The sequence below is a fragment of the Electrona antarctica genome (assembly GCF_951216825.1).
Source record: "Electrona antarctica genome assembly, chromosome: 10".
Taxonomy (NCBI): domain Eukaryota; kingdom Metazoa; phylum Chordata; class Actinopteri; order Myctophiformes; family Myctophidae; genus Electrona; species Electrona antarctica.
In genome coordinates this window covers 43,576,098-43,597,339 of record NC_136791.1, presented here as the reverse complement: position 1 = coordinate 43,597,339, position 21,242 = coordinate 43,576,098, and the positions used below count along the sequence as shown (strand labels likewise).

The 21,242-nt window shown below is 44.4% G+C and overlaps 1 protein-coding gene across 1 annotated transcript in view; it reads left to right on the top strand.

Moving 5' to 3' along the window:
* The window catches only part of thbs2a (thrombospondin 2a), a 45,136-nt gene that overhangs the window by 4,496 nt on the left and 19,398 nt on the right, over nt 1-21,242 (top strand). Inside the window, exons 5-12 of the mRNA XM_079512209.1 lie at nt 3,767-3,966; nt 8,732-8,872; nt 9,547-9,640; nt 10,866-11,036; nt 13,252-13,428; nt 14,840-15,013; nt 16,714-16,841; nt 18,984-19,136. Coding sequence (XP_079368335.1) covers nt 3,767-3,966; nt 8,732-8,872; nt 9,547-9,640; nt 10,866-11,036; nt 13,252-13,428; nt 14,840-15,013; nt 16,714-16,841; nt 18,984-19,136 — 1,238 coding nt within the window. The remainder of the gene's footprint in view (nt 1-3,766; nt 3,967-8,731; nt 8,873-9,546; nt 9,641-10,865; nt 11,037-13,251; nt 13,429-14,839; nt 15,014-16,713; nt 16,842-18,983; nt 19,137-21,242) is intronic.

Here is a 21,242-nt window from a genome sequence, read left to right as displayed (position 1 = left end):
TGCCTCATGATCCTTCTCGGCAGTGCTCGCATGCAGAGCGCCTCTTTGCTGAGATGGTCCAGACACCTTGGGAAATAGGAGGACGTCGTTCCTTTAGACCTGTTGCTTCTCAAGGGTTCATTGTAGGGGGTCTCAATCGACCCTTACAGGTCTGTTTTGGGGGGTTCTAAGTAAAACGTTTGAGAACCGCCTCTTTAGACCGCCATCCTTCACAGCCCACCTACAGTATGATCACCAGTCTGTTCACTGGGACTCTTCCTGTGGTCTGGTGTGTGCGTGTGCGTGTGTGCGTGCGTGCGTGCGTGTGTGCGTGCGTGCGTGCCTGCCTGCCTGCCTGCCTGCCTGCCTGCCTGCCTGCCTGCCTGCCTGCCTGCCTGCCTGCCTGCGTGCGTGCGTGCGTGCGTGCGTGCGTGCGTGCCGCAATCAGCTTTTAATTCCAACTGGGAATTGTCTAGACATTGGTACCAGCCAAGACACTGCCCCGTTATCGGCTCTAATGTCAGAGCAAAAGTCAGTCGGAACTTCAAACAAAGCCACACTCCTAAAAAGTGTCATGACGGACATTAATGAGAACTAATACATTCTTTTTTAAAGAAGTCCACCCTGGTTTTGCTGGGGATTTTCTCCCCTTTAGTCTACCGGGAAATACAGGGAACGCTTATCAGTTCGAAGAATGCATAAATACTTTCACAGGAAAAAGCGTGCATGCGTTCACATGCACACGCAGAGTGGAACTCTCCTGGGGTTTGAATGGGTCCACCAGACTCTGAAAGAACAAAACCATAGCCGTGGCTACAGTGGGACCTCGTTGGATAAAACTGAGTTAGAATGACTTCTTGATTTACAGTCTCTGGGCTCCTATTAATAGGCTATTAATCAACGCCACTTTACATGGCTGCAGATTTCTAATGGGACTTGGCTGTTGCTTTCCTTTTGCAAAGACAACACCCATATATGGCTATTGCTTTCTGGGCCCTCCTATCAATATGGGAAAAAACATGCAGTTGCATGTGTACAGTTTGTTTGCTATTTACATTTGTTAATTCAAACTAGTGTGGTGAAACAGAATCAGCTAAAATGAGTAAATATCGCTGAAATATTACAGTCTTCCTCTTGGGGATAAATACAAATGTATTGAATCTTACATGTCTAACATGGGATGTCTTGTGCTGGTCCTATGAGTGTCCATGTTGTTCAAAGAGCACAGCTGGCAGATACATTGCTCCGGCCGTTTATTTCTTTGACAGACATGACTATTCTTCCAAATTTGCCGTATGTGAACACAAGATAGGGAGTCCTAAACTGTAGGAAGCCACAATATTTTCTCTGACCAAACCCTGGTATAGATTAACCGGAATGATACTATTACTGTCGTGTTGTGAGGAGGATGTGTGATAATCTGACATGAAACATCCCAATGTGTTCTTCTCTGTGCCTGGAAAGCTGACTCTCAAAGGCTCCGGGAAGCCTCGCATTGGGGAAGTTTTAAATCAGATCATCAGATGTCCCCATGATAACAGAACGGAATCGGATTCAGGTTAAAACTCTGGGGCCGTTTAAGTAGTTGAAGTGCTGCATTCCATTCAAGTGAACCCAGACAGATCACCAGGGATTCCACTGTGTTTATGTCTAGGAGATGCTATCTCTAGTGCCTGGGCCTGACCCCGTGCTTGGCTCCTGGTTGAAAAGTAAACCTACTTTGAACAGAGCGGCCCCACCAGCGAGAAGCTGATGCAGCGTGTCTGAGCCAGTCAGCACGGTGTGTTTACATGACAGACAGCTCAGTCCAGGCTCACTGGATAAGCGTAGCATGATTTGCTGAAAGGGCGAGGGCATGGATCGGCTTCTTTGGCTCCTCTTAAATCCATCTGGGAACGTCAAGGCGCTCTCGAGCTTGTTAAGCGCATATTAGAAGTGCCCACTCATCTCAAAGGTCACAAGGATTTATGACAATAGTGTGCTTTTCTCATCACACGAGGAAGACGCACATTTCTATTTTTGAGTCCCCACTCCCCACCCCTCTCCACCCATCAAACAACCCCCACCCGTCAAACAACACCCACCCGAATCCCTCTCTGGTGGAAAGATTAACGGCCCCAAGTGAAGACGTTTCAAATCGAATACTGCTGAATGAACATCTGTTTTTTTAGAGACAATAAGTGCTGCTCGCCACCACATTGTTTAGCCAGTTATTGGGAAAGGGGAAGTCACACACAACATTGTGAACAGGTTCCGTGTGTTTTCGATCGCTGGGCCTTTCAAGTAATCGCACCATGAGCTTGTAGATCAGCTATTTTGAGCATGCAACCAAGTATACAATGACTTGTCTTTTAGTTCTACTTGATCTCTTGTCCACTAGTCTCTGTCAGACATTTTAGTCTAGTTTTTATGTATTGGCGAAATTGTCGTTATATTTAGTCTTAGTTTTTGTCATCGTAGCTTAGTTTTTATTAAGTTTTCATCAGTGAAAAATGGTAGTCGACGAAAAAAAAAAGGTCATAGTATTAGTCGACGAAATCAACACTGCAGTACAGTATATGATCTACACTATATCTAAAACACCAAATCGTCGACTGTGTTTCATACTACAACGGGTGGTTTTCAACACTCGCTACCTAATTGCCCTGGTTTCCACCACAGTTGCACTTGTTTTGAGTGCTTATGTAAATATACAAGTTTATCGTGTCCTGTTGAAAGGTGCAAGTCAGTCACACTAGGGGCTCCATTTTCGTCACAGCTAAACCCCTTATCCCTAAACTTCTTTGCCTTTCTTTTTTTTACTATTTTGCAAAACATTTTTGAATAGTTAAAATGGCCAGTCTACAAGCTCACAACGTGTCAAGGTAGAGGCTAGCTGAACTATTCAAAAATGTTTTTCAAAATAGTAAAAAAAAAGGCAAAGAAGTTTAGGGATAAGGGGTTTAGCGGTGACGAAAATGGAGCCCTAAGTGTCAACATCATTTTCCGTCATCCTGATGAAAATACAGAGTTGAAAATAAAAATAGAAATGAAAAACAATGTCAAAGGAATTGTCCAAATTAGGGAAACTATGCGATGAGAGCTTGCAGATCGGCTATCAGTAGGGTAGCCTCGGTACCCCCAGGCTTTTATTTTCCGTTCAAATTGGGCTCAAAAATGAAAGCCTGGGGAAACGCATTGGAAAGTCTGGCATTGGAACCCCATACAGTACTTCCTTGTATTTTGCTAACAATAACAGTGCAGAGGTGCGTCGCTCCAGATTTGGTGACCTCAGTGTTCTCCGCTGTTTTCTACGCAGCTGAAATCAGCCCTCAACGGCTCCCGACATACATATGGGGAGGGAATCCTCCCCTCCCCCTCTCTTACTGGGCGGGGATTTGCTCAAATCGGTGAACCAATAGGATAGCAGGCACCCGCCCCTCTAGACCAGAAGTCATACACGGCTGGACCAGTCTATCACTATCTGACTTATAACACATAAAATCCGGGAAAGCATTTATGTAATTTTATACTTCACAAAATAGCAGATATACAATCTCATAGCATGTCACTTCCATCGTGTTTGTTCAATTACTTTTTTCATTTATTTTTAATATTTTTTTTTCACAAAAGCCTGAGAGTATATAGACGATAAAACGACCCAAATTGTTTTTGAAAGTGAAGTAATATCCCTTTAAGGATTTTGGTTTGGGCATTTGTTTGGGTCTTTGGAAAACTTGGTCACCCTGCCCCATTTAACCAAGCTGCGTCTCGTTGCTCATCATTCATCTGCTGCTTTCCACACCAGATGAGGGCAACACGGTGAGCGAGAGCAGCGAGGTGGTGGACGTGAGTCCCTCCATCACCACCAACGTCATCGGGCAGAAGACGAACGAGCCGGGCTTGGACATGTGCGAGCGCTCCTGCGAGGAGCTCAGCACCATGTTCCAGGAGCTCAAAGGCCTCCGAGTGGTCGTCAGTAACCTCATTGATGGTCTGCAGAAAGTGGTGAGTATAACGCAAATGGGAAATGTGTGCTATACGTACTGTAACCAGAGGTGGAAAAAAATGCATTTACTTAAAGGACCACTTCACCACTTTTCAACCTATCTTCATATAATATGTCCTCACTAATAATCATGATAAAATGGCACAATTTTTTTCTACTCAGTCTGTGTCTCATAGGAGGGCTGTGGGCAGTTTAGAAACCTGTCCACCAGTGACATCATCGTTAGGCAGATTTTTTTTTAACAAGTTTAATTTACAACATTTTTTAGATTTCTATTATTGTGAGAACGATGGCTTCCATTTTTGCATTGCAACTTTTCAGGACTAGAAAGCCTGCAGTTTCTATTAGCTTGGATTCACCATCGATGATGTCACTGGTGGAAAAAAAAAATGGTAGCATTTTATCATGATTATTAGTGAGGACCAATTATATGAACATAGGTTGAAAAGTGGTGAAGTGGTCCTTTAAGAAAATGCATCAATACTGCAATGACAATGTAGAACCAAAGTACCAAAAGTAAAAAGTACTCACTATGCAGAATGTACCCATTTCAAGTTTTCAAATGTATGCAAATATTTTGAAAATAGCTGCAGATCAGATGCGACACATTGTGAGCTTGTAGATCGGCTATTTTCAAATGGACGAAATGTATATAGGGCTGAAGTGTGTAATGTATGTTTTGTAATAATAATCAACGTAACTAGTAACTAAGGTTTTCAAATACATGTAGTGGAGCAAAAGTCAAATATTTGCCTCTGAGATGTAGTGGAGGAGTAGGCCCTAGACGTAAAAATATTGGAATTTGGAAACACTGAGGTAAAGTACAAATACCTCAAAATTGTACTTAAGTACAGTACTTAAGTAAATGTGCTTAGTTACTCTCCACCACTGCTACTAACCCTGTGGTTTTCATACTTTCTTTACTAATGTACCCATTTCTGTACTCATCTTTTCAGCTGAGCATAGTGTTTTTGTCTTGGGTTTTTCTTTTATCCATGTATTCCACACTATTTTATTTGGTTTGGCTTAAAGGGATAGTTCAGATTTTTTGAACTTAAGTTGTATGAAATACTTGCCATTAATATAGTGGTTGCAACTGTATTAATTGATTGCCCGAGTCCCATGGTGGGAGTTCTGCTCTGGTTTTGGTCAATATTAAGTAGTTCCGGTCATTTTGTGGGGGGCACTGGGGCCACGCAGTAAAAGTAAATGAATCCACAAAACAAACGTAATTTGTATTGTTGACCTATTTCTAAAATATTAGCGCGACTTTCGTTCAACTTTGACCCCTCTATCACATGGAATTATGTTTTGGGCGTAGTGATATGGACACAAAAAACATAGTTCTGTGTGATAGAGGGGTAAAAAAAGAACGAAGTTGCACAAATAATTTTAGAAATAGGTCAACAATACAAATGACGTTAGTTTTGTGGATTAATTTACTTTTACTGCATGGCCCCCAGTGCCCCCCACAAAATGACCGGATCTACTTGATATTTCACCAAAACCAGAGCAGAACTCCCACCATGGGACTCGGGCAATCAATTAATACAGTTGCAACCACTATATTAATGGCAAGTATTTCATACAACTTAAGTTAAAAAAATCTGAACTATCCCTTTAATATTCAAAACTCAGGCCAGTAAAAAACATAATCCAGCGAGCTAGCTGGCAACTTGTTTTGTATTGGCTAATGTAGTACAATTGGTTGTATTGCAAATATATGGCATATATACAATATTTTGCTTACCAGGAGGCTATCCCAGTATCCCTTATGCTCTCTCAGTAAACTCTACTCACAGTTTCTATGTGCAATCTGAATGCTGAACAATAGAATCATCTTTATTGTCACATCACAGGTTTACTTGTGTAAAGAAGTGGATATAGTTTTTTGTGCAAGCTCCATCGTTCTTGTTATTTTCAGAAGCAGAAAAGAAGAGGGGGGGGGGGGGGGGGGGGGAGGGCATGGAGTAAAGAAAGAAAAACAGAAACATGTCGAGGATAGACAAAAAATCACACCCGTGTGAACTGAGTGGTGTAAGGTCTTATATAGCCTGATCAGCTGTGGTCTGACGTAATGTCTGACGTAATGAAATCACACCCGTATGAACTGGGTGACCATAGCAACCATGCTCATTTTTTGGTACGAACAGACACGTAAACTAACAAAGCCAGTTGTAGGAGTGGTTTACACCACTCAAAAAGAAAGATGTCCACATATATAGACGTGGCATTATCCAGCTGGTACAGTATGAGGTAGACACAAAGGTGGCATAGCAATTCGGAAGGTCCACTTATTGAGTCCAAGAAAAGCCTTTGCAGTTGCGCTTGAGTCATTCCGCAGTGCAACGAGCCAAGGTGCAGTTGTGTGCCACAGCCAGTATTTAAGGAACTCCAGTAAGGTTACTAGGTAAACTACATTTACTTTAAAAGCAAACACTAAAGCCCTGTTTGTACTTCGCTGTGTGGCGGTGCCCCGCTCTGAAAATAGCCGATCTGCAAGCTCACGAGGCATCGCCAAAGCGTCGCCTTGTGAGCTGGTAGATCGGCTATATCTTCAGACCGGGTCACCGTCGCGGCACGAAGCATAAACCGGACTGAAGTAGCAGCAGGAGTGTTGATAGAGTCAGCAGCGATGCCTGAACCTGTTTAAGTCATGCTAGGTCCGCAGGAGGCTGGAGGCTGGACGCAAACAGAGGCTTTTTATGAGATGTAACGTGGGGATGTATAGGAAGTGTTCCCCTGGTTCTCCTGGGCTAATGTCTGGCTGTGTTTAAAAACAGGCCATGTGCTTCCTCTCGGAGCCTCCCAGCAATAAGAGAGAGAGAGAGAGTCTGGGCATGAACCTTGGGAAAAAAGAAAGGGAAAAAAAAAAAAAAAAAAAAACGGCTGTGATGAGAAGGGTCCCTAAGGCTCTTCCAGACCAAGTGGTGTCTCGGATTGTAGCGCTGTGCGCCATTGCCTGGACGTGTGCGCGATTGCGTGCACTCGCGCACGCACACGCACACACACACACACACACACACACACACACACACACACACACACACACACACACACACACACACACACACACACACACACACACACACAGAGAGATGAACACATGCATACTATTATTGCACACACACTCGTGACACTCTCACTGTCTCACACACACATGTGCACACATGCATACACACATACCTGTGCAAGCACACACGCACGCACACACACAGACTGAACCTTCTGGCAGTAGTTCATCCACTGACAGTTCCCAAGTGTTAAGAAAAGCAGCCAGCCATCCCCTAGTCTCCAATCAGGTCAGAGGTCATGATGTGATAATAACCAAGCCACACTTTGGAACCGGGCCTTTTCCTACGGCCATTACACACACACACACACACACACACACACACACACACACACACACACACACACACACACACACACACACACACACGCACAAACCCACCCACCCACCCGTGCACGCACGCTCGCACGCACGCACGCACACACACACACACACACACACACACACACACACACACACACACACACACACACACACACACACACACACACACACACACACACACACACACACACACACACACACACACACACAGTTGTCATTGCAACATGTTGTGAGCTTGTAGCTATTTTTGGCAAAGAGATTTGGTATAGAGGGGGACAAAGCGATCCAACTACTGCTCAGAGGGTTTAAGTAGTTAAAGGTGTAGGGAAACGGAAATGGTGGGAATTTTATTTTGAAATTTCAGACGGTTTCAGCTTGAAACACTGGCAGCTTGATGTACAAGTACACCCCCTGGACATGACGCTAGTATGTCGCAGGGACTTACCCCAAAATCCAACCCTTGATGCTGAGTGCCAAGCAGGGAGGCACTGGGTCCCATTTTTCAGAGTCTTTGGTATGACCCGGCCGGGGATCGAACCCCGACCTCCCAGTCCCGGGGCGGACACTCTAACCTGTATCAATGATTTAAAATTGATACAGTAACTATTTAGCAAAGAAATTAAATCTGTGTGAAACATGTGGACAGTGCAGGTTTTTAAAGGGAACAGTGATTCTCTGGCAAATACATAGACTCGAATACATACAGACAAACCTGTACCTTGACATGAACACAGAGAATACACACATTTATAGATGGACCAAGTGTAGCGATATTGAATAGAAAAGTAATTCAACCCCTCTTCTTTCTTCTTAAAAAAGCTAAATGCATAAATTGATACAATCGATTATTTGCATTGCAAAACGATACGATACGATAAGTCAATATTGCCGTTTACATTTCGATATACTTCGATTCTTGAAATGAAAAGCTATTTTTCGATGCAGTTACTATATCGTTACTCCCCTATCCATAACTGTTATGTTTCAGGAAACTGGAGGAAAAATAGAACGAGAAAAAAGAAAGAAAGAAACTGATCTTCCAATGTATATCCAATGTAGTTATTAGTTTAGTCACATGCTTTTATGAACACTTTTCATTGGTTGAATATTTATAAAACCAACACCGTCCGTATTGTGGGCATGTCATTATAATAAGCGAAATACATTACACAGCGAAAAAGTGAAAATAGTCAACAAGTGCACGTCAATGTCACACAATGATTAGAATATAGGGCATCACCACTGATAAATAGGTTTTTCAGAATGACATTCTGAAAAACAAAGACATTTGTAGAATCTATTCTCAGGTCTACATGGGTTAACTGCATAGCTGTCTGTACTCTGTTGTTGTCCCAATGTCCGCTCAGACGGAGGAGAACACTGTCATGAAGGACGCCCTGGGGAAGATGAAGAACTCTAAGGAGAAGAACATGTGTTGGCAGGATGGTCGCCTGTTTGACGATAAGGAGGACTGGGTTGTGGACAGCTGCACCAAATGTACCTGCCAGGTACTGTATATGCTGGCCACAACATTACATGTGGGACTTAAGTACACAAAGTTATAGGGTTGGGATCTGGAGGAAACTCGGTGGAATCGGAATAGGTTCCGACACATTTGGAACCGTTTCGGGGAACCACTTTTTTTACTTACATTTTTATAAATTTTCTGAACAATAACAAAAAGAAGAAAAACACATACAGTACAAACAAACATGAAAGGATAAATGAATAAAATAAAATAAAGTCGACATTGCGTTTAAAAACTTTGCATGTTACATCCCATACTCCCAGGCATACCGTTGCTCCTCCTTCCCCCATTCCCTTATTATGTCCCAAATACTGTCCATTTGGACCATTTGTCCTCCATCTGTTCTTCCTGCAGTCTCAGACGGTGTTCGGGGAACCACTTTTATCACACTTGTCATATCTGGTGTGTGGACTTCATGTCTGCTGTACAATTATAATTATAATCTCAAACTTTTTTTTTTTTTTTTTTTACATTTTAACTCTGAGAGAGTACAAATGGAACCAAATGTAGGCCTACCCTTTATTTTGGTTCCATTACAGACCTGGGATCTCAATCCTACACAAAGTCAGCTTTTTCTGACACTGAATAAAGATTCAAGCGATTTATTGTCAAGCCAAGGTGCTCATCATTTGTCTTGTTGTTTATTGATTGCAGGAGTCCAAGATAGTGTGCCACCAAATCACGTGCCCTCCGGTGGCCTGTGCCAACCCTACGTTTATCGATGGCGAGTGTTGTCCCGTGTGTATGCGTAAGTGGAGAACGCCATTACGTTCTGTTATTCATTGAACACGCACGCACGCACGCACGCATGCACGCACGCACGCACGCACGCACGCACGCACGCACGCACGCACGCACGCACGCACGCACGCACGCACGCACGCACGCACACGTCTGTCTGTCTGTCTGTCTGTCTGTCTGTCTGTCTGCCTGTCTGTCTGTCTGTCTGTCTGTCTGTCTGTCTGTCTGTCTGTCTGTCTTCTATCTATCGATCTTCATTTCAGCTTTGTGCAGGGGTGACCTCTTCAATATATGGCCCTCTATGCTGGAAAATCTATATTCCATGCATGTTAAGTTTTAATAATGCAGTGCTGTTCTAGCCTATTTGTCTTTGTCAGCCAAGCGCATATTTTATTGGTCAAAATTAACCACGCTCCAAAAATGGCTACTGCAGCCTTTTACTGTTAAGATGATGTCATAGGATAAACTGACTTAAAAATCACCCCGCTCCTTCCATATTTGTTTTCTTCTCTTAAAACAAGGCATTGTTTCTCCAAACCCTTATGGGTCCATTTGGTTCCATTCTTACACTTAAATAAACACTGAGGATTCACAATAACAAACTCAGTTAGTTTGGGGTTCGATTCCCCGTTTGGGGTTCGATTCCCTGACCGCGTCATATAACTATCCACCTGTTTCCAGGTGAGCCTTTACGTGAAATGTGGACATTTCTTCCTCTTTTCTGTAGTCAACGATTGTTAATTTAGGAAGATGTCCATCCTGATTAGAGCCACTAGAGGCGGAAATGTTCACAATTCTTGAGGGGCGCTAGCCCCTCCTATGTCCAGCTTTGAGGGTTTGTGTATGTAAACACAAACATTATCCTAACACAAACATTGAATGCCATTGATAATGAATGGCCTCAAAGCTGAGTGTCTGTGTGAACACGAACATTGCGTAAACACGCAAACATTGAAGACGGATCTTGTGATTGGCCGATATGAGATGATGTATGATGATATGAGCTTCACACTTCACACGGGTGTGATTTTTTTGTATAGTTTATTAGAAAGGTGAGTGTAGTAGGAGCGTGTCCGGTAGATCAGCTGTTCTTTTTTGGTTCTAATGTGGTTGTGTGTGTGTGTGTGTGTGTGTGTGTGTGTGTGTGTGTGTGTGTGTGTGTGTGTGTGTGTGTGTGTGTGCGTGTCCGTGTGCGTGTGCGTGTGCGTGTGTGTGTGTGTGTGTGTGTACAGCTAAGGACGCTGAGGACGGCTGGTCCCCCTGGTCCGAGTGGACAGAGTGCACGGTGACGTGTGGAACGGGAACCCAGCAGAGGGGCAGGTCATGCGACGCCACCAGTAACCCCTGCAGCGGCGCTTCCATCCAGACCCGCAAATGCAGCCTGCGCAAGTGCGACAGCCGTGGTGAGTTATTGGTTAGAGAAACACACGCAAGTGGGCTTCCTATATGCCACGTCTTCCAATGTGTTTCCCTTCCAATGTGCTTTTCTTTTTGAGCCGAATGCGAACGAAAATAAAAGCCTGGGTTCCCAAGGCTACTGATGTAGTGGAAGAGCTGCCGGGCACCTAACATCTTTTTGTGGGCACCTTAACCTATTTAGGCCTGACGTCGAAATAAAAAAAAAAGTCTACTGAAAGAATATATATTCAAAGATTTGTGCCACATTTTCACGATTTTTCTAAAATAGCAGACAAGCTCGTAGCGCTAGCTAAAGTATAACATAATGCTTAGTTAAAACACCAAAAGGGGTTCCCGCCCAGAAATGGGATTCATGGTCCAGTGCCGGGCACCTAACACCTTTTTGTGGGCACCTTAACGTTACATCGGCTGAGTTTTGTTCTTCTCCAAAATGTATAGTCTATATTATTAGCACAAATAGCTTAGCTGAAACAGCGGCTCTCATGTCTCACGATTCAACATCACGTTGTAACATATCGATCAAGAGGATCATTTGACCGGCGATCCTTTTCCAGCTTGAAGTGCCCAGGGCTATGCCCCTTGCGCACCGGCGCATCTGTACCATAGAAATGTATGGCAGACCGGTGTGCTAGTCCATGTCTCAATGTCAGTGGACGGATGCATGGTTTTTAGCCGTATAGATGGTAGACTGTAGCAGACTGTATTTGAGCTGCCCACTGTACCGCCCTCTGCATTAACCCATTTTGACCTGAGATCAGATTCTAAAAATGTCTGTTTGAAAATGACAGTTTTCTGAAAAAGCTATGTTGTGTCGTTCTTCGATTTTTCAAAAATAGCAGACCTACAAGCTCGTAGCGCGCCACTCGGTGGCGTGCTATGAGCTATGAGCTTGTAGGTCTGCGATCTGCTATTTTTCAATAGCTAAAGCATGGGCCCAAAATGGGTTAAAAAAGGTACAGTAACACTGACTTCGGTCTCCACCCATTGTCCCTAGTACAGTTTCAACCCCTTATGACGATGATATGATCTCCTATGTACGTTGTGGCTGCCAATAACAGTGATGTAACGCCAGCAGCTGTTCTTTTTACTGTACGACACATGGGGGATGAAGTAACTTGGTAGAAATGTTCCTAGAAATGTTCCCTCGGGTGGAGTTCAATTGGAAATGACATCTTCGGCCGCGGCTTTGCATAACGGAGCTACAAAGTCTTTGGAGTGCTCTCCATGTTGACATGTATTTACACAGGATGCAACTGAGTGAGGTGGAATCAGTTAAGGGGTGGGGATTGTACGGTCGGGTTGGAGGCTGTGTGCATGCCCTGCCCAGCTGAAGTTGATTTCCGAATACACCCCACTTTGCAGAGAGTGCTCAAGCATACAATGATTCATAGCCTATACCACTCAATGACACAGCCTTCATGAATGTATTTGTTCAATTATTTCAGTATGGCGAGTGCATCATTTGGGGTCCCAGACTCCCAGGGGATGGCAATTGCCACCTTCTAGCATTTGCATTTAATTTCAAATGATGTTCTTTTATGCATAATTCTCTACCTCTAAATGTTTCTAAATCAGATTTTAGTACGTCGCTGATCGATCTCAGTCCCATGCCCAATCTATCTACAAATTCTTGTGTGCAACCATAGTTTCTTTCACTTTCAACCTATTTTGCCGATGTCATTAATTACAGGCAAACATGACGTTCAAAACGTTTTTGCCTCTCTGCCTACCATGCAGTGAGCACCCATTTTGGGGGCGGGAACAGAAAACTGTCAGGATGTAGAAGACATTTTTTTAATCTGATCTCAGGTCAAAATGGGTTAATTCAGCATGGCGTTCTCTTGCTTCGTTCACCGAAATAAACTTGATTAGTGGTTGAGGGATTGTCGGTTTGTTTGGTGCTAGTGCTTACAAGTTTGCATTACTCTGACTGCACGTGGGTGACTGACAGAAACAGTTTAACCACTGGGAGTTGGTTTGACCACGATGACATAAACACTGGAGGGAGCGTTGGAACATCTTTCGATTCGAGTCACTCTTCTCCAATATCAAACAATGTTTTCTCTTGCGGTGACATTTTTCAGAGTTAACATCCATATCTGTATTCTTGAATGAAAACCAAGCGTCGCTCTTTTTGAGACGGATGATTTTCCCGGACACTTATGTTCCGATGTTTTTTTGTTTTTTTTGCCTGCCCAGTTCGCCAGGACGGTGGGTGGAGTTTGTGGTCGCCGTGGTCATCGTGCTCCGTCACCTGTGGAGAGGGCCAGATCACCAGGATACGCCACTGCAATGCGCCCATGCCACAGCTAGGGGGCACAGACTGTGACGGCAACGGCAGAGAGACCCAGCGCTGCAATGCCAAGCCGTGTCCGAGTGAGTACAACAACCATAGTTTGTATGTTAACCCATTTAGACCTGACGTCGAAATAAAAAAAACGTTCGCTCTGAAAGAATATATATTCAAAGATTTGTGCCGCATTTTTACGAGCTTGTAGATTTTTCAATAGCTAAAGTATAACATAATGCTTAGTTAAAACACCAAAAGGGGTTCCTATTCAGAATGGGTCAACACCGCATGTTGATCTGTATTGGTCATGGACCCCCCCCATCTGAAAAAACCTTTGTGCCAGGACCCCCCCCCCCCCATCAGAGAAGATTTGTGTTAAAACGTTTAAAATGATTGAAATATTTTCCACAATTGTACCAAGATTGTTCATGATGTTTAAAAAAAAAGTATAAAAGAGGGTTAAAGTGTTTAAACTACCTTGCCGGGGACCCCCTGGAACCTCTCAAGGACTCCCCCGGGGGAAGCACTGATCTCTGGGAACAGTGAACACGATAGCAAGGATCTGCCTTCAACAACCAGATATATCACATGACGACTTGCGGCTGTCTGTCCCAGATCCAAATCACCTTAGCATGTGTCTTAACTGCAGTAGCGATAGTTCCGGGCCATTTACTCTCTGGCTGTGGTGTGCACACACTGCACAGCTAGGATTAGATTTCTTTGAGGGATCCGGTCATGTCTTAAAAACGTCTTAAAAACGAGTCAGCTGTTTCTTTGTACTGGTGGCTTTATTTCGAGCAACTTTCTTTCTCCAAAGCCAACGTAAAAACTGACAAATGGAAACAAACAGTGATCAGATTCAGAACAACAATAAATGAAGCATAAAGCACATAAACATACGAAAATACACAAACAAATATTCACCTCACTGGCTGCACATAGGGATCAAAGGGAATGAAGGAGGGAACCCACAATAACATCAAAAGCAACCCAGACTGAAAAGAAACAAATGGATAAATTAGACTCATAACCAAATACAATACACAACTTAAATCTTGACAGGGAAACAGAAAATATTGACACAGAAACAAACAAAACGAACCTTAACATGGTGACACGCTGTTGTCAAACAAACCTCCGTCTGCCCACTTCAGACGGAAGCCTACAAGGCTCGTCAGGCATGATAACTTGACACCATATATGTTGCACCATAGTTGTAATGGGTTAAGTGCATGCATTTCCTTGTCTGATACTGTAGATTGTCAAATACACATATTACCAGAATGTGTCAATTTTGTATAAATAAAATGTGTCTAAAATTGAGCTTGTACATTGTCTGTTTTCCCTATTTGTCATACAAATAGGGAAAACATGGGAAAATATGGCTTAGGTTCTTAAAATAATATCCCCCCTCTGTTATTTATTTTTTACAAATGGACCCCCGACTATGCATTTTAGACGCATTTTAGACGCTCTGTTGACTTATCCCCTGTGCAGTCGACGGTGGCTGGGGACCCTGGTCGCCGTGGGCCATCTGCTCGGCCACCTGCGGAGGCGGCGCCAAAAGCCGGACGCGCGTGTGCAACAGCCCCGAGCCCCAGCATGGCGGCAAGACGTGCGTCGGGGAGGCCAGCGACACTGACATCTGTAACAGGAACGACTGTCCTATCGGTGAGCCGCCGTCACAGTCCACAGCATGCCCACTGGCACACACACACACACACACACACACACACACACACATGCACGTGCGTGCGTACGCTCGTGCGTACATACGCACGCACTAGCACACGCACGCACACATTTGTTGTGATTAATGTTAAATGTGCCATGATCTCAACATCTGTGGTAATTCTAATTTAAGTTAAATATTTGTACTGTAGCCGTGCCAAAGTCTGGATGTTTAGGAGCGTGTGCTGCTGTGTATAGCTCACTCCCTGGGAATTAATCATTGAGCAAACAAGCTAAGACGAGGTGCGTGCGTGCGTGCGTGCGTGCGTGCGTGCGTGCGTGCGTGCGTGCGTGCGTGCGTGCGTGCGTGCGTGCGTGCGTGCGTGCGTGCGTGCGTGCGTGCGTGCAGGGTGTGCGTGCGTGCGTGCAGGGTGTGCGTGCGTGCGTGCGTGCGCGCGTGTGCGTGCGTATTAACCACATCACCCCTAGCATCCCTGTTCTAGGCATGTCAGAATGGGGGGATATTAGGCAAAAACAGCCCATCTACAACGCGTCTTGAGCTTGTAGATGGCCTGTTTGTGGCGAACTTATTTGGTTCCATTTGTACACTCTCAGAGTATGGTGGGGGGGGGGGTGTCATTCATTGTAATTAAAGATTTGAGAACCACTGTTGTAGACGGAGGAAAAACGTAGGGGGCCAAAGATGGTTTGCTGGTCAACAAAGTATAGGGTTTAAAAAGCTTACTGTAACACCAGGGAGCCAAAGTGCATCGTTCCTGGTGTTGTATAGTTGTTTCGGAAACACCTACACTGTTTCCTATTGTTTCACTGATGACTGGGTAGGGTAGCTCAGTCGGTAGAGCAGACCGCAAGTTCATGGGTTCGATCCCGGGGCACCGCCCCCAACTCAGCGTACGAGGAGCATGGCTTGAAGTCGTGCGGTGTAAGTACTGGGAGCTGATGGTAGGTGTTGCGCTCCACCTCAGCAATCCATCTCCCAGAGGGGTCTAGCGCATTGAAACGGGGATAGAACTCCCACACCCTGGCTGATACCGACGATAAGCCTCTCTGACTTACTTACTTTCTGATGACTGTAATGTCTTACTTCCTGTGAGTGTATAGGTGTTTCCTGTAGTTTTACTGATGGCTGCTGTAACAGCCTGTAGTGTAATTACCAAGCCCCCAGTAAGGCTATCCAACGTTGAAGATGCCACTACCTACTGGCGAAATGTGGAATTGCAGCACTGTAATGGAAGTGGAAGGACGTTCATGACGTCACGTGCGTAAACCCGGGGCTAGGCTAGGCTAAACTTCCGCTCGCTCGAGTCATTGAGTTATAATTATACTTCCGGAAGTCTTCCGGGTGCTTCAAAACGCCACTGAGCAACTTCCACTGAAATGAATAGCGGGGGGGGGGGGGGGGGGGCGGGGCTAACGCTCCAGTTCGGTCTCTATCCTTCTTTATACTCTATGATAATTACACTACAGCCTGTAGTGTAATTGTCTACTTCCTGGTAGCGTATATGGGTGTCTCCTGTAGTTTCACTGATGGCTGTAGTGTAAATGTCTACTTCCTGGTAGCGTATATGGGTGTCTCCTGTAGTTTTACTGATGGCTGTAGTGTAAATGTCTACTTCCTGGTAGCGTATATGGGAGTCTCCTGTAGTTTTACTGATGGCTGTTGTGTAAATGTCTTACAGATGGCTGTCTGTCCAACCCCTGCTTTGCTGGGGTGGAATGCAACAGCGCCCCCGATGGCTCGTGGGAGTGTGGACCGTGTCCTGCCGGCTTCCGTGGAAACGGCACCCACTGTGAAGATATCAATGAGGTACCGAATTAATTAAAAATATATATATCACACTTACATATTCTGACAGTTACTCAACTGTCAAAAGGCCATATTTCTTTTTTATATAATCTTTTATCAGAAGAGGCCCCTCCTGCTTTGCATAAGATCAAAGCGGGGTTGGGAAATTAACTGGGTACCACTCTGTCAGACACATTTTGGGAAGCTATGCATTCAATACTATTAACTCATATTCTTCTTGCGTGAGACACAATAGTAACATGGCAAAACTAAGCAAAGCTAGATGAACAAGAATATACCCAGATCTCTCTGACACCCTGTGATAGATGTTGACTCATATTTTGTGGTCATGCCCGAGAAAGACTGGCATGAATACTGCAGATCTTTTTTGTCTCCACCAGGCCGAAGGCATGGGGAGAGAGTATGTTTTGCACTCCGTCCGTCCGTGTGTCTGTGTGTCTGTGTGTCCGTCCGTCCGTCCGTCCGTCTGTGAACAGCTAATCTCCGGCACCGTTAACCCGGTCGATGCCACATTTTGCACACACACTCCCTGGATACCAACGATGAACCTCTGCCCCAGAAATTTCCAGAACGGCCTGTTATAGCGCCACCAGGAGGGCGCTTTGTGCAAAACACGTTTTTGGACAGTACACATACAGATTTTGTCCAAACATCACACAAATTGGTACACAGTCTCTCTAGAGCCATTCAACAAAACTGGTCTTTCAGATTTCTCAGACTCCATCCTGATTGGCTAAGATCGGCTTCCAAAGTTCGCAGGAGTGCTCCGTTTCAAACAAAATGCTGCAAATCATGAACACATCGTGTGATTTCCGTGAAATTGTGCACGCACATTCCCACTAGGCCGAGGAAGAAATGCCACGTGAACATTTTCAACTCAGCCTCATGGTGGCGCTATAACTGGCCGATTAGTGTTTTTACCTCCAACTGCACGGATCTGTGTAAAACTTTGTATGCACGCTCCCTAGAGGCCAAGGAAAAACCTTTGCCTGGAATTTTTCACATCTGCTCTTTATAGCGCCACCAGGAGGCCGACATATGTAAAACACATTTTCTAATGTTACTCCTTCATATTTTATCCAAATTTCACGCAAATCGGTACACATGCTCTCCATAGTCATGTGATCAAGACGGGTTTGTTTGATTTCTCATAATCCACCCTCATTGGCTACGATTGGCTTCTAAACTTTTCAGGAGTAGCCCGCTTTGTTCCCCTTTTGTATAAATCGCCACAACTACTCAACGCAGCGTCCGATTGCGGTGAAACTGTGCATGCATATTCCCACTAGGCTGAGGAAGTAATGCCACTTCACAGTTTTCTAATCAGCCTCATGGTGGCGCTACAACAGGCCAAGCCGCGTCTTGCACGCACGCACGCGTGTTTATAACATGTTTATATTACTCCTAAACATTTTGCTAAACATCACACACACTCCTATCTTCCTGGTGGAGACCTGTGCCCAGAAGGGCACTTTTTCTAGTTTTTAATGTTGTTATTTCTGAAATATTAGGAACTATTTTTGGCGTCCCTGAAGAGGAAACCAGAATGAACACCAGACAAAAATATATCATTTTGTTTGCCTCTTTAATTTGCTCGTCGTCAAAGTCTCCTTGACCTCCTTCAAACACATCCTGGTTGCTGGATTTAATGTCATTTTTTAAACTAGAACATTCGCTGTCTGTGGCTCTGTTGAAAACTTTTATAAACATTGGCAGCCTCTCATCTCTCACTTCTCACCATCTCACTGGATTAGACAAATGTATAAACCACCCATAATTGGGGGGTGTGGATTTAGATATATCCTGGACCATGAGGCGTATGCACCATTCGAGGCTGAGTCAACATGTTGTTTCCACTCTATTCTTTAATTTCTCTCGCTTTTTTCCTTTTTCATCCTTTTCTTTTCTTTGCGCTTTCTTTTTATTTTTCTCTTTCTTCTCTTTTCCCTCCTCTTCCTTGTTTTTGTTGTTGTTTTTTTTGTTTTTTTTATTCCAGAAAAATAATGGTTTTGTACATACAAGGCGTCTGCCTGACAGTGACTATATAAACAAAATAAATAAATAAATAAAATCTGAAATCTGAGTATATATTATATACATATATATCTGATAAATATATATGTGCTTTCCTTTCCTCTCCAGTGTGACATGGTGTCTGATCTTTGCTACAAAGTGAATGGCTTCCAGCGATGCGTCAACACGGACCCAGGCTTCCACTGCCTTCCCTGTCCCAAGCGCTACAAAGGCACCCAGCCGTTTGGCATGGGGGTAGAGGCCGCCAAAAAGAACAAACAGGTGAGCAACTCTCACTTTATTGTTGCATCCACCAGATAACGTTAGTTAGTTAGTTAGTGATTGACCCCCCCCCCCCCCCAGCCGTTTATTTTACCCTAAGATGATGACACTGATCACTGGAAGAAGCGAAACAAATAAAATAAAAATCCATGCCGAGCGTTCCATACCGATTTAGCGGATTTACCCACTGTGCAGGTCAAACGGTAAATCTCTTCTTCAATCACGCAAAAAAACATACATTTCTTTTTTTGTGTTTACATCTGGTGTAGACGACGTGGAAAATAAGTCCACACAATGTTGTCGGTCTGTGGCTGTGGCTTCGACCAGATACGGCGTTTGGCCCTCCCTACCTTCTTACAGCCCCACTAACAGTAGTTCACATATACATTAATACCTTACAGTAGCGTGCGAAACTTCTTAGTAACGTACATAGGACGGATTAGCATGGAATATAGCAAATGAAACCATGCACCATGTGCCGTTAGCTCCAGGGACGTTGTGAATTGGCAGGCCACACTAGGAATGAATTCTTGCATGTCACATCATAATTCATAAATGATAGAAGCTGCAGCCCAGGTGATTTACTGGCCTCATTATTGGTGTGTGTGTGTGTGTGTGTGTGTGTGTGTGTGTGTGTGTGTGTGTGTGTGTGTGTGTGTGTGTGTGTGTGTGTGTGTGTGTGTGTGTGTGTGTGTGTGTGCACCACATTGCTATACAACAGGTCTGGGACAACCACATTTGAAGGTGACAGGTTACAGAAAAGAGGGGACTTTAATTAGGCCTGACGTCGAAAAAAAAAAAAAAAGTCTTCTGAAAGAATATATATTCAAAGATTTGTGTCACATTTTCTCGATTTTTCAAAAATAGCAGATCTACAAGCTCATAGCGCGCCACTCGGTGGCGCGCTATGAGCTTGTAGGTCTGCTATTTTTCAATAGCTAAAGCATAACATAATGCTTAGTTAAAACACCAAAAGGGGCTCCCGTCCAGAATGGGTTAATAAGTCAAGCTGTGTGCTGTTTCTCTACTTGACCATACTACGGCGTCACGCGGAATCATCAACAGTAGCAGATCCACACGCTCTCATCGCGAAAGCGTTTTGAGCTTGTTTATCTGCTACTTTTTGCCGTTTTTGAATTTGAATCCTGAAAATGAACAGTTTCGGACATGTCTGTCGGTTTCCTCCCGACAGACACGATATGGCACGGTATCAGGATTGGTTTACAATAGCAGTGCATGTGTTTGTTTATAACGGGTGGTTTTGTCCGGCATCCAAGCCCATGCATTGAATGTAGATTCCCCCCCCCCCCCCCCCCCCCAGATGTTATCAGTTGGCAGAGATCTCTGACTGTCTGGCAATTGCGAGACTATGAGCTTGTAGATCTGCTATTTTGGCTCTGAATAAAGGTGCACTTTTGGCTTGCCTGCTGGTGTGCTCTGGGCACCAAACGTTCGAAAAGTCCTGCTGTTCAGTGGTATCACTCACACACGCACGCATGCACGCACGCACGCACACACACGCACACACGCACACACACACACACACACACACACACACACACACACACACACACACACACACACACACACACACACACACACACACACACACGCACGCACACACATTCCAATAATGAGGCCAGTAAATCACCTGGGCTGCTGCAGCAGCTTCCATTCATTTATGAATTATGATCTGCAATGCAAGTTTCCATCCACTTTGGTTCCATCTTCTCTAGTTGTGAACACGACTCAGTGTTTCCACTATAGATGTTATTTGTCTTATTTTAATAGGATTATTAACAACAAAGTATTGCCTTTTGTGATCGTTAGGTTGAACCTTTCATCATGCCACTCTGCAGTGGTGGAAAGTAGTAAAACAAGTATTTCCAATTTTTAATACCTTTACTTCTACTTCTACTGCATCTCAGAGGCAAATTACAGTATTTAAAAACGTTGCCACTCTGCCACCATCCTTGCATAACACCCCTCAAGGACCACTCTGCCACTCTTTGGCCTTCCACAGATGCCCATGGCTTTGATCTGACCCCCCCCCCCCCCCCCCCTCATACAAAACTGATTCAGGGAAAGGAGGGTGGGGGGGGGGGG